Source organism: Ixodes scapularis, unplaced genomic scaffold, assembly GCF_016920785.2.
Source record: "Ixodes scapularis isolate PalLabHiFi unplaced genomic scaffold, ASM1692078v2 PGA_scaffold6__148_contigs__length_123643588, whole genome shotgun sequence".
NCBI lineage: Eukaryota > Metazoa > Arthropoda > Arachnida > Ixodida > Ixodidae > Ixodes > Ixodes scapularis.
Genome location: NW_024609881.1, coordinates 119,816,138 through 119,830,399, shown reverse-complemented (window position 1 = coordinate 119,830,399; position 14,262 = coordinate 119,816,138). Strand labels below are relative to the sequence as shown.

Here is a 14,262-nt window from a genome sequence, read left to right as displayed (position 1 = left end):
GTTTATAGCAGTGTGTCTGCTGGCGCAAACGACATGAGAGTGGTTGTCGCACACCTAATATCTGTGTTTTCCCGCCATGGAATACCTGAGGTGTTCTAGTCCGACAATGGACCGCAGTTTGTGTCTGAGAATTTTAAAGAATTCACAAGTAAATTCCAAATTCGCCACATAATATGAGCAGCCCAAACAATTCTAAAAGTAACAGTGAAGCAGAACGCATGGTAAAAGTTGACAAAGACATCCTAAAGAATGCCGAAGACCCCGACTTCGCATTTTTGATCTACAAAAATGCACCAGGCCCCTGCGCGTTCAGTCTAACTCAACTACTCATGGGACGGCAACTACGTACAACATAGCCTATGTTGTCATCCCACCTGATTCGGAGAATGCCAAACCATGCGGGTATCCGAAGGAAGGATAAAGAAAAGAAACGGAAGCAGGGCTAAGGTTTTGACCAACGGCGTGCAGTAAGCTGCTACAGAAAACCGCCCATCGGTGGTTCTGTTTGGGTCAGGGACCCTGGCACGCAGGGGCAGATTGTGAGGAAAACGACCGGAATACCTACCATTTAGTCCCATCAGAAAAACCAAGAGAGGGCAAAACACCGACATCCGAACAAGAGCCCGGTGTAAAAGAGAATGCTCAGACGCCGTGCATCAACGGCGCTGAACCGACATATGAACAAGTGCTCAATCCAGAACGAGATTCAGTTGTGGCTCTCGTTCCAGAGGATTCGGACATCGACTCAAACACAAAGAAAGAGGAGCCCTACAAATGAACTAGACCTAGATGACGAATCATTGAACCCCAGGGATTCACGACCTAGTTCCACCTCCTCTTTTGGAGCAAGGGGGATGAGGTGATATTCACGTTTTGATGTGTTTCAATAAAACCCCTAGAGGGGGCAGCCAGTGTGGCGCGCGAGCGTGACTGAGCTCGCTGGTGTTGTCCGGTCTCTTTCGTCTTCCTACTTGCGGTCAAACAGAATTATAACGATAATCGCAACAGGCGGCTCTGCCAATGACAAGGTTGGATATTCCTTTAGATATAAACAAACCTGTGTTTTTGCAATGACTGTGGTGAAACATCTTGTTCAGTGTCACAACACAGACAGTTTGTTTTGAAGTCTGAATTTATCTCCAGCCTTGTCATTCGCCGAGCTGTCTTCGTTGATTGCATGGATTCGCTTTTCCAACTACAGTACGGGAAAATTGTGCTCCTGCAAACGTATCAATAATATAGATCCTCGTGTAAATATCGTTGTTAAACATAACACTGTTCGTTAATGAATGATAATAACTTTGAAGATAAAGTAAGTAGGCAGGCGAGCTGGTCGTGGGCAGTTCCGGAAGACGTGTGGGAGAGATGCTATATAAACGACTGTTCAAATAAAATTTAGTAGCTGCGTTTGAGACGTTTTGTGTGTTGTCCCCTTCTTCGTCCGTCGTCTCCGGTTTTCGAAAATGTATAATAACTTTCTTTTTTTTTTTGCTTTTTTGCGTGTGCAGTGTGTATTGGAAGGTATCCCAGATTTGGATCCCGGATCGCAGGTGTACATTATCCTGCAGATATTGGAAGTGGCTCTTGTGAGAATTAAACTTTTATGTAAGGATGAATTCACTCTGATCACGCTCCGTTTGAAATAGAGTTAAATAATGAGCGCACCATTCGCTCGGGCATGCCTGTGGGGTCCATCGCAGCAGAGATGACGCTCAAATATTTTAAATTGCCCATAGTATCAGGTGAATTTATGGAGCATATTACCTTAACTAATAACAACGTGATATAATACAGCAATGCGGTGCTCATAATGGTTGTGGGCAGACGCTAGTCCTGCCTGACACTATGATCCGTCGAGATATTTTCAGATTTTTATTCGATATATATAAAGTGACACGTAGCTAAATGGGCATGGCGAGAAACGCCATATGCGGTAATTGGACACCAAAAGCTACTCTAATGTGCAGTTGCAAATTTTATTAACAAAAGATTGAATGTAAGAAGGCGTATTTCATCGGGAGTTAAACAATTTTGCACTCTAATACACTACATCGTTCGGGGTGCAATTCTAAAAGAATAACTCGTAAGCAGTAGTAATGGCTTATTAACACTGGGTAAGCTACGCCACTGATTACGAATTCCCTTCCGCGATATAATGTCACGGAAATTCGATTTCTTTGATTAACGAACTGTAGTGTTAGTACGGCATTATTATATCTCAACGCACTATTTATCAAAAGCTAAGCACTCAGAGCAATTCAATCGATATTTCAAATCTTGTGGATGCTCCTCACTTTTGCAGCGGTTTTGCTGACACCCATCATGAACATCTGCAACTCGGTTAACCTTAACTGTTCTCTGCTCAACCTGAACCCAACTATAATCTGCGGAGACCTTTTGGTCATCAACCTTGCCAGCGTACTCAACTTGGGTGAGGTAGGTAAAGTTACGCCGTCTTTATGACAGGCCCTTTTCAAAACCCGGTCAAGCAACACTGGCGGTCTCCATTTTCTGGGAAAGATGTGTGTGACTGGATACGCGTTCTAGCCGAGCGCTGAGACGGCCCAATATATGCTCAGAGAACGTTTAATCAATGGCGGACTCCGATAATGGGCCCTTTCCGAAATTGCGGAATGATGCATAGATTATGCGCAGCCGCCATCAGTTGGTGTCATCGCTTCCGGCGCCTGAAGCCCATGATTGGTTCCGAGTTCGCGCCCAGCACTGACGCAGCACTCGTGTGTGGATTGCATTTCGATCCGAGAACTCTACGATACTGCCGAAGCGCTCGTGTCCAACGCGTGCTCACAGTGCATGACCCACTAATGGCGGCCGCACATAATCTATGCATCATTTCCAAATTTCCAAAAGGGTCTATTGGTGCCGTAGGTACTGGATGTCGCGCACTTTTGAACGTCTAGAAGGGCGTGCTGTAGGTCGGTCCATGAAGTTCGACATCCACCGCTCACCAAAGGTAACCCTGCTGGGGGCTTTAGACTCGTGAATTACAAAGTTGAAACTACGTTCGCGGAGTTGGCCAGTTGGTCGTCGGTGACAAAAAAGCGGCGTCATCGTCACGAGAGTCCAGCAGGCACGCCCGGTAAACATCGACCACAAACTTTGTGCTTGGCGAGTCTAGTGCCCCGGCAGTCGGAACATAGTCAGCTGCAACTTCACACGCAAACGCTTCGGCGTTGGGGATGCTGCGTTCTGTGTAAAGGCTGGTTCACACGTTTGGGTCGATTACGTTGCGCTGCGTTGCGTCGTGCTTCGCACAGCGCCTCCCCATTGGCTCGTCGTAAGTGTCGATGCATACCAACAGCTCGACGCAAGTAGTCTTAACCAGACGCAAATGGTTCCAGTCGCACTTGAACGCAACTGTGTGAGCGAGCCTTAAGCTTCCAACATCGTAGCACACTCGACATTTCTCTACGTTTACCGCAAAGCTGTCTCGGACTCGCCGCTCGATTTCGTCGCGACAGCGAATCTACGAGACTATATAAGCGCGGAGGTTCCCTATGACCCCCACTTCCTTCGACTTATTTTTCAACCGCCCTCTCTCCAATGTTTGTAGAAAATGGATCATACTCCGTTCCACTTTAAGTAATTCCGACCGCAGCTTAACCTCAAATCCGATGAAGCAACTCGAGCAAGGAGCCACAAAATGCACTGTCACAGCGCTCATTGCCTTCTTACGTTTGACCATCACCGAATAAACCAATGAAACACGGTGAATGTGCCCAAATGCTCTTTCTTCTATAGGTGCGTGATTGGTTTAGCCATTGGTACTAAACCCGTAAATACAAGGGGCAATGTGACGATGCACTTTCGTCGCTGCTTGATTGACTGAATCGGATTGTGGCGTCTTCTGCGGTAGGACTATAAACTGAAGTAATATGTAGAGGGAACACTTTCAAACGAGTCATGCGTAATAATTAATAATTATCAGTATTATTCATTTTGATTATTACCGAGATTACAGGGCAGATAAGCAGGCACCAGAGGGTGTACCCTGAAGGTGTGCATTCGCACCCTCTTTAGTGTTGTCCAATGTCCGGGGACACGGATCACTATAGTCACTGGGGGGTGATTTTTTAGAGTCAGGCTTCTCGCTTCATGACTTGTTTTTCGGCGGTCGTGTTGGATATTTCTGCAGCCTTATTGCCTGCGGTGCGGCAATAATGTGCTCAAGACCAGCCTCACCCTGCAGTTCTTAAATTAGCGGTAACTATACGCTCTCAAAAAAAAGCAGCCGCGAGTTTTTGTTTTTGCAGAACTTGGAGACGGCGGACCACGGCGAACTCTAGAAGCATTCCAGCGAATGACAAAACTCAAAATACAATTAATATTAATAAAAAGAAAACATTAAAGACGTTTACAAGTCTTTGTAATGCAGAGTTGGACCGGAGCTCTTGAGGAGGAGGAGCGGAGGGCAAAAAGTGGAGGGTATGCCCTTCCTCCCCCTCAGCGCCCTCCCATGCTCCTCTCCTGCTCCCCTCCCGTTTAGTGGAAAGTTTTCCCTAAATTTCCCGCCAAAGTTAGCAAAAATTTCCCGCTAAATTTAGCAGGAAACGTTTCCCGCTAAATTTAGCGGGAAACGTTTCCCGCTAAATGTAGCGGTAACATTTCCCCGCTTAATTTAGCCTAAAAAATACCCGGCTAAATTAGGCGGAAAATTATTTTCCGCTAAATTTAGTGGGAAACGGATGTCACGTGATCTATGCACCAATTCTGTTAACCTGCTACATTTAGTAGGAAAATTCACGTCTTGTGACCCAGGTACAAATCCAGTTACCTCGCTAAAGTTAGCGGGAGAGATCGAACAAGATAGAACGAAATCTTTCTTAGGCACCCGAAAACTAAGGCAGATCCAAAAACCAGCAGAAAGCACCTAGGAATGCCGCCTGAGTGTTTATATTGAGGCGCTTATACGCAAAACAATTTACAAGAACGTGAGAAAAACCAAGAAATGAGCTGAAACATTGTCGTCTCTTTCAAGAAAGTAGAACTCTAACTCAAAACGTTAAAAAAAAAAAAAAAACTTATTGCAGGCTTATAAAAGAACACGTAAATGATAGCACAGTAGCAGTCGATCTGTAAAAGCATAAGTGTATCAGGCAGAATTGGAGGAATGGGAAACATTTACTCTATAACGATATCTTGTTATTACAGTGCGAGGGAAACGCCACCCAAATATGTCAAGCTGGTGAAATAGTTACGGTAAGTCCACGAATAAAACTTTAATTATTGACTTCTTACTGGACACAACTGCGCGTCGTATACTCATTTTTGTTGATATTACCATTCAGAATGATACGTTCGAGGATCTGTCTGGATTCTTGACGGTAAGTGTATTGGTTTACGTATTCACATGAGCATGATTTACAACAAAACATCCATAGCGCGTAATTTTGAAAACGCCTGTTCCATGCGTCCATCTTGATAAAACATAGGTGCGCTTTAAAATAGTTTTTTTTAAAGTGTAATCTAACACTGAAAAGTGAGCAATTAATAAACACGAATAAAACTAGCCGCACAGGAAAAAAGAATTTTCGTACGACGTTGGCATGTTTAACCTAACGTTCTGTATTAACCTAACCATATCGAAGTCAGTCTAAAAAAAAAATTAACGTAGAAAACAGATCTATAATAATATTATAAATTAGACACAGGTGTTATGCTTGCGAAGGTGCAGCACCACTGGAGCGTGAATGCGTTTGGTAGAAAATCGAAACATCAAAAAGTGTCCAAATTGTCATCTCTTTTAGCACCGTAATATAATGCTTATGCCTTATACTTTATAGTGCGCATGCATTTAATGATCTTAGATTATTACCAGACAGTGCCTAATTAAATCAGACATTAGGTTTAGTCATTAAAGAGTTAATGTCTGAAACATAATTAACAACCAAAATATACCCAACACCGTTCATACTTCTTTAAATGAGCCCTTGGTCGAAAACCGGTACATCAACTTTATTTCTGCTTAAGCTTGAACGATTATTTTTCTATTTTTTTATTTATCATTATTATTTTTGAGAAAAAAAAAAGACATTAAGTTGAAATCCGACACTTGTAGTTAGTGACGAATTATACATGTGTGTGAAGAACTTTTTTTTTTTTTGCATATTTTTTTACAAATTTGTTTTGAGTTAGTATTCGGCCGTCGGCTCCAGCTCATCACTTTTTTTTTTCTCAGTGTATGCTGGGACACCTCACGACTGAAGATCTGAGAACAGTCTTAAAAGGCACCATCTGCAGCATATTAAACATTCTGGCGAAGGTACTCGGAGGGCAGGTAATCTCAGGACTGATTGTTGCAACTGTCGGCGGAATTTTTGGAGTCAGCTGCAGGTAAGTTCCCCGACGTGCTCCGAATCGTAATCTTTAGATTAAACAATATTTAGGGCGAATCCAACCTTTCTATCAGCTCAGTTTAAGTGCCCCTTTTGATTGCATTCTGCATTCTATAGTCACAGCTTAAGGCCCGTTCACATGTTTGCTTAGGACCGAGTTCTTGTGATCTCTTACGATGGGACAAACTTGCGCGCTGACGCCATTTCTGAGGTGGCCCTGGAGTAAAATTTCTCTAGAACTAAGGTTTGGAGGTATTCGCGTGATCAAATGTACATGGAGACCATCAAACAAGCTTACAGTGTTGTTGTTGTTGTTGTTTTTTTCACCGAAAAAATAAAGACTGTTTCACGGAACGTTTCTTTCTCCTCGGAAATGTAGCGATAGAGGTCCGAACCGTATGCAAAAGATTTGGCCCTAACCATTATCCTATTCAAAATATGTTAGTGGTTTTCTGCGATTTTCAATGCGAAAATGGTTCCCATTTTCGCCTGTTTTCGATAACTGGCGCCGTATAATAGGGTGCCTAGAGTGGCAACAAATGACGTCACAGAAACCGGAGTGTCATGCTATCGGATGTCGCGATCCTAGCGGTTGGTCGTGGAAACGCTGGCGAAAAGCACGAGCGAACGCGAGTGTCACTGTTGTCGCGGCGCCCCAACATCTGGCCGCCGAAGCTTCCGTGAACTGCCACACTCGAGAGCGACCTGGGGCAGAACAGGCGTCTGCCACATACACCTTCACTGCTGGGACACCGCCAGGATCGCGACTGGTGACGGCATGACACTCCTATGACGTCCTCAGGCGGAAATCGAGGGACTACTTCTTTAAGCGCAGTAAACACACCAGTCGGAGACGCGTTCCAGGAACCATGATATAGCAACATGTAATTGAGAGCTCTGTCGGCCGCCATTTTTCCATTGAAATGTTTAAAATATCACTGATAAATTTTGAATAGGACAACGGTTAGTGCTTAAGCTTTGGAATCTTGTTCGTACCACTAGCGCTACATTTCGTTGGATAAGGAGCGTTCCGCGACGCATAGATTAATGTTGCTGTGAAAAACCCTATGACTATTTTTGGGTACATTGTCAAAAGCTTTTCAAAGAAGGAATGATGAGCGAAAAAATGGGAAATATATGGAACTGCTAAGTGTTCTGCAGCTACCCGATAGACGGCAGCAGCGTGTTCTCTCGTCATAACAGATTTGGATAGGTTTTAAGGCACGCGGCCTTAAGCAGTCGAAGGTGTCTGAACCAGCCTTTAGACGATGAAGGAGAAATGCACCGACGGACGGATGGACGTACAGACAAATTTGCGAATTGGGGCTATGCTTTAATAATACAATCGTAAGGTCAGACCAATAACTTGTGTGTGACGTACGTTTGTGGCGCATTAGCATCCCATAGTTCCTGCTCCAATTAAGTTCTCCTACAACGTCACATCCGCTCTCTCAGATTCAAATAGAAGTCTTGAAGTGTAGGCTTCGGTATTATTGAAGAATTTGTGGCGTCCTGTAGTTGGTCCTTGTCCAAATGCTTGCATTTTTGTTTCAGCGTGAACTAGGGCGGATGCATGGAGCGAGCACAGGGAGATCCTACATGGCCATCGACTTCAGGCTTTGCTCTGTGCGAAGAAAGTCTGATATTTTGACCTCCAGCGTTTCAGCTCTGGCTGTGAATTTGCACCGTTCCTTTTATATGCTTACGTTCATGCACTGCACGGGGAAGAAGCGCTACATCATAGAATCTTCGTCCTTTGGTTTTCGAGACTGTATAAACTTAAATTACTTTTCAAGCACATCACCGCTACTGCTTTGAATGATTTGGATGCATAGTGTCACTATGGTGTTTTTCTAAAGCAAGAAATGCATTTTAACGCAACCCCGAATCCCGGAATTTCGTCCGTCCTTCCATCTGTCTGTCCGTCCGTCCGTTCAATTTCTGCTAAATTTAGCGGAGAAAGTGGCGTCATGTGACGTCAGCTGACGTCACGTAACCTACATACCTTGAGGAATTGACGGCACCTGACCTGTGGGTCCAACTCACTTTCCCCATTAAACTTATCCGGAAAATGTACGTCTTATGCCACACAGCAATTCACTTTCCCCTTTAATCTTAGCGGTAAATATTAACGTCACATGACCTATGCACCAATTCAGTTACCAGCTAAAAATAGCGGAAAAATGAACGTCTTGCGACCTAGACACCTATCCAGCTCCAAATTTAGCGTGGAAAATCCCCGTCACGTGACCTGACTTTACATGACCCATAGAACCATTGTTTCCCCGCTAAATTTAGAAGGAAAATATTCGTCACGTGAGATACCAATTTTCTCACCAATTCGCACACCAATCCCCTGTAAGGCATTTCATAAATTATAGGACATTAAAGGGATACCACAACGAAATTTCGGCGCTCATTTTTTGTGTATATGTGTTCAAAGGAGCAGTATCACATCGAACATACCAATATCTGGTTAAAAAAGTCTCGAAAAGGAATTTTAAAACGATTAGCAAAGAGCACCTGGTGGATGTCGCTAACGTCTCGTTTGTAATGCCCGTCTAGGATCCTTGACAGGCACGGATGATAACCATCTCGCCTAGAACTATGCATACTTTGAACCTGACGTCATCCCGACAACTCTACAGAGAGCACAAGAGAAGAGGGGAGGGAAGAACTCCCCTTTCACAGGGACTCTCTTGTGTGTCGTATTCATCCTTTAAAAGATTATAGAAGACTATCCCGTTACTCAAAATTCACAGAAAAGCAGCTTTGCAGTTAGTTTCAATGGCCCCATGTCTGGCGTACTTCGACCACTTCGGTGGCTTGAACGGCTGAGGCATCCTGACGGTGTCAGCCTCGCCGCAGCTTCGCTCATGCCGAGACAGACTACGTCACAATTGCGGCGGATGCGACGAGCTCTCCGCTGGCTGCTCTCCGAGCGCTTGCCAGAGTTTTTATAACGAGAAATGCAGCCATCAGGCTCGGAATACAAACCCTCGATTGTCATTTACGAATGTTGTGGATCATATTCAGCCTATTTCTGAGCACGACGGGTATATTCCTTTAAAAATAAAGGTCGCTGCCGAAGGACGCTTGTTTGGGGTGACTCAGAATTACACCCGAAGCTGAAATAACGTCGCCATGATTCCTGGAGTGCAGGCCGGGGCAGCCGAGGCGCTTGGGGGTTTTAGCAAAAGGTCTATTCCGCCCGAGTATACATGCTTTCTCGAACATACCTTCGAGCACCGAAGCCAAATCCGGTTGACTCCATTGTTCCACGGTGACATAGACCAAGACCATTGTCAATTGACATCCCCTTCAGTTTAGACGTATGCTCAACGTTTTATGTCGTTAAATTGGACGTTATGTCAACGTTGACATAACGTTATCATAGATGTGCGCTCGATGTTTTATGTCGTCAAATGGGACGTTATGTTACCGTTAACAGGACGTTATCAATTGACATCCCGTTCAGTTTAGACGTATACTCGACGTTTTATGGTCGTTAAATGGGACATTATTTCAACGTTGATATCACGTTGTCACTTAACTTCCCATACAATTCAGACATGCACTCGACGTTTTAAAGTCATTAAGTGGGACGTTATGTCGACGTAAAATTCATTCTATTTTCGAGACATTAGCCTTTCCATATTACGTCGAAAGGACCTGGCGTTCAGACTTTTGGCGTTCTTTCGACATGTGATTCCTGACTTCATCGACGTTCTTTCGACATCTTTTGAACATGTCTGGGCTCCTGGGTAAGGGCTAGTGTTAAATAAACTTGTCTTATTGACAGATACACGAGCAAACGCACCCGAAAATTCTAACGTTTTTTCTCAATCCGAGAAAACACCTTTTATTTCCGGGCTTGACTGACAAGGCTTGGCTTCGGGGACCGCGGAGGAACCAATCAAAGTAGGGCTTCTGGCCGGCTTCATTTTCAGCGTTCAAGCGTACGGCGAGTGATTTGCTCGCTTTCCGGATCGAAGAACATGCGCGTGCTGGGGTGATGATATCTCACGTTGGGCTGAAGACTTGTAAATATTGAAATGGTGTATAGGGAGCATTTACTGTACGCTATATTTGTGGGTGATGTTTAGAGTGCATCCTCAAGCGCCGTTCACACTCTTGCGACCGAGTAAGACCGAGAGAGACCAGACCGGTTTTTAAGCCTCTTGCGACTTCTTAGGACCGGATACGCTGCAGTGGAGCTGGTCCTAAGAGATCGCAAAAGGCTTAAAAACCGGTCTGGTCTATCGAGAACCGAAAGCGAGTCACCGGCACAACTGTGCTTCGTATGAAGCATGGCATCCAATTCAAGGAATCCTCTTGGCACGCGACATATGCAGCAGGGATGCACTGGTTTCTCGCTGCCGCAACGCAGTCAAACGCAGTCAAACGCAGTCAAACGCAGTCAAACGCAGTCAAACGCAGTCAAACGCAGTCAAACGCAACTGTCTGAGCCAGGCTTTACACGGTCGCAAGAGTGTGAACGGGCCGGCAGAACGGGCTGACGTTAATAGGTTGTTGAGGTCGGCAGTCTTTACGGTATGGAATGCATGTTTAAAAGGACTGTGCAAGCCATGGCCATTTAGTACGCACCCAGCAATCGCGCACACAGGTATGGCCGCCAGTCAATACTCCCAATTGGGGAGGAGATCAAACAGTTACGCCTCTAGCGGTACGCTTCAGCTGCGTGGGCAACAGGCTGAATTCTCTTTGTTGTTGATCAGCGAAATTGAAGATGACTTTTCAAAGGTAGCTCCTTGTGCGACCGTACCACTGGTCAGAGCGAAGCGCTCGTGCACAGACCGTGATAGGCGAGGTTCAGTTTAGTTGTCATTCTGTGTTAGCAGGTGTTAGTAAACGCCGGGCTGTGGGGACAATAAGAAACCTTGATAAAGCGCCCCCTATAATTTGATCTCCTGCCCAATACTCTGCTCAGACTTAAGCTGAGGCTTCAGCCAATGCCGTAATCACGAGAGCATGGGATCTCGGCTTTGAAACGTTCGTTGGCAAAACGAGCGCCGGCGCTAAAAAGGCACGCCTCAAGACCAGGGACGCGGACTAGTTCGCGCTTGTAGCTTTGTTTGTAGTCTCAGATTATAGGGGTACGGAAGCGAAACGTTTTCATTTAATTCTTCGTTTAAGTGTGGTCTATGTCTGCCGGCAAGGAAGTCAGAAAACCTAATTTTAAAACGTATTAATATACTTCGAAATTGCGCTTTGTGCCGGTCTCTGATGCTCCGTTGGAATGACGCCATGTCACGAGTTCCCAAGAAGCAGCGCCAGTTCTCGGCAGTATTGTTCGCTCGTAAAGTTACTTAGAATTGAATGTGACTGGGCGAAGAACACTAACTCATTTACTTGGATGTATATGTTAAAGCCTCCACACTGCTTACACAACGGGCATTCCACACCACCAAGATCTCTGTTCTTCGCAGACGTTAGGTGGCTACTTCATCTGAGGATGCGGGGGTCTCTGCCAGGCCAATCATACCACTCCAAGGCACCCTAACCACTCCCCATCCCCCCAAATATTCACAGGCGGCCATATCTGTGTGCGCGGCTGCTGAGCGTGTGCTGACGGCGAGCTTCCGCAGTTCTTTTGCAACGTGCATTCAGCACCATCAAGATTGCCTGTCCTAGCAGGCTGTTAAGGGGGATTCAACCGCTCGTCACTCATTGGGAAAATTTCGCTACACAAACCTGAGTTTCAGAAATGCACGAGAGTAATCCTTCTCTTGGAGGTTAGTTATGAAGACGTAATGAAGGTTGTACGGTTTTTGGATTTTTCCTTGAGAGTGCTGAAGATTTTTAATAAAATCCAGAAATATGACCGTTTTGACTGTTTTGAGCGCGTTTTGAGGCATTTTCGAAAATATAATTCTTTGGAAGACAAACGTGACAAAGCGCTTGGCCGTATCTACTAGGGGTGGATCTAATATTAATCTTAAGACCACGACGAGATAACTAAATATTGTTGTATTTGTGTATTTGTGTAGATAAGATCAGCCTGTTAACTTTATTTCCAACGTGTTAAACGAGATGGCGACACTATTACCCAAGTAGCACAACTCGCTGGTTTGGGAATGGGGCGGTACCGGTCTGCCGGCAAGATCCTACTGGCCCGACGCTGGAAACGCCCCGTGGGACGACAACGGGCCAGTGAGATTGCCAGTCACTGGCCAGCGACTGGGACGCCCGGCACTGGGCGTCCCAGCGAGTTCCCGGGATGCTGCCAGCACAAACCCCCAGCGTAGTACCAGTAATACGGTAAGATACCAGCAAGACCCCAGGCTAGCGGCCTCAAGCCATACAGTTCCCGGTCTTTTTTCCCAGCGAGTTTCCGGGCTGCTGCCAGCACAAATCCCCGGCATAGTACCAGCAGTACCGCAAGATACCAGCAAGACCCCAGGCTAGCGGGCTAAAACCATACAGTTCACGGTCTTGTTTTCCATGCTAACATTTGGTTTTGTGTGCAATTCACACCTGAATAGAAATGATGTAGTTCATAACAAGGGTTATTTTAACACGTAATGTGTGTAAACAATAAATGAAACATACAAAATTGTTACCGTCATTGTTTATTGTCAGTTGCAGTGAAGCTACAGTCGGCTGGTAATCATGCGCTTGTCGCCAGAGGAGTGCGCTGAATGAAAGAGGCTGCATGTCACGGGCCTAGGAAATTTTCTTCACACTTCTCATGCAGCTTGTGATGCAAGTCGACCATGCACCCGAGAAGGCAAGTCCTTCATTACAGCACCTGTAAAGAGAATCGACACCACAGTAGAATGACAGGGTAAATCAATACCAGCTGGACGTGACAATCCAGAAATTCCAAACTGGGGTGAGGGGCATGAGACAAGCAGCCCATGTAAAAGGAAATTTTTTTGTAGCTTGTGCACTAATTGTCTTTATTTTATTTTCAATCTGGAAACTATATCAAAACAAGAATCCCTAAGGGACACACCTGTAACAACACACTGGATGACCAAGGGGCGAAAATGGTCCAGTTATCTCATAATCAAGGTCAGCTATTTGTATGAAAAAGGCCCACTTCAGAGAAAGGCTTGTGGAAATCATCTATTTTAATTCAGAAGGGCATGTCGAGAGACGGGCGAGCTTGGCAGAGTAGTTGACATGTTGTTTAACACTGACGTTTGTTACGATAGGTGTGCAGTCCCCGATATCCACATTCAGCATTTTTAGGTAAACATAGCGATTCATTAGCATTACTGAGACAATGACAAATCATATCCTTGACATATACAGCTCACCGTTGTACACATACTAATGAGATTGGGTAGACACAGGTAAACATGTAATGCATTGCAGAGTATGACACCCCGGTTCCCACAAAATGGCAACTTGACGACTAAAAGTCATCTGCAGACTTCATGAAATAAAAAATAGCGACTTACACAAAAACTTGTATATATTATCAGCGTCCACCATCAAACTCACATTGAGTGTTTTCCATCGGCATGCCCTAGCCCTTTAAAATGCCCGCAACCCTCACTTACTTTAAGCATATGACATCCCATGAGATGAAACATTCCCTCGTTATCATCACTAAGATGTCTACAGGTGCGAACAGTTCAGGAATATCAATTGAAAGATACCAAATCAGTAGTGAGGTAGTGTACAGTGGCTGGTAGATGCAGGTTAATATGTATGGGACATCTATTTTCTAAGTGATATTGTTTATCTGGTCAATTTTCTTCACATACCCATCACATACTGGGACAAGGTTCTCAATACAGTGGAAAACAGGAAGGATTGAGTTCCAGATTTAGTTTTGCACAAGTTATGTGGCAACTGACTTCATCCTCTTAGAATTTATTAGAGTGGATCTGGGTGTAATGATGTCTAGCCCGACAATACTGCCAGGAGCACA

General features: G+C 44.9%; 1 protein-coding gene across 1 annotated transcript; it reads left to right on the top strand.

The window, feature by feature from the left end:
• Positions 1-2,322: 2,322 nt before the first annotated feature.
• On the top strand, positions 2,323-6,358 carry LOC115327475. Its single transcript, XM_029988487.4, has 4 exons — positions 2,323-2,436; positions 5,173-5,220; positions 5,310-5,345; positions 6,200-6,358. Exons 1-4 carry the CDS (start codon positions 2,323-2,325, stop codon positions 6,356-6,358), a joined length of 357 nt encoding a protein of 118 aa, XP_029844347.4.
• Positions 6,359-14,262: the final 7,904 nt, after the last annotated feature.

Excerpts from the sequence above, each read along its gene's own strand:
- LOC115327475 (XM_029988487.4), top strand. The coding sequence starts at position 2,323 with ATGAACATCTGCAACTCGGTTAACCTTAACTGTTCTCTGCTCAACCTG. Across the intron at positions 2,437-5,172 it reads GCGTACTCAACTTGGGTGAG|TGCGAGGGAAACGCCACCCA; the intron begins GTAGGTAAAGTT and ends TTGTTATTACAG. Across the intron at positions 5,346-6,199 it reads ATCTGTCTGGATTCTTGACG|TGTATGCTGGGACACCTCAC; the intron begins GTAAGTGTATTG and ends TTTTTTTCTCAG.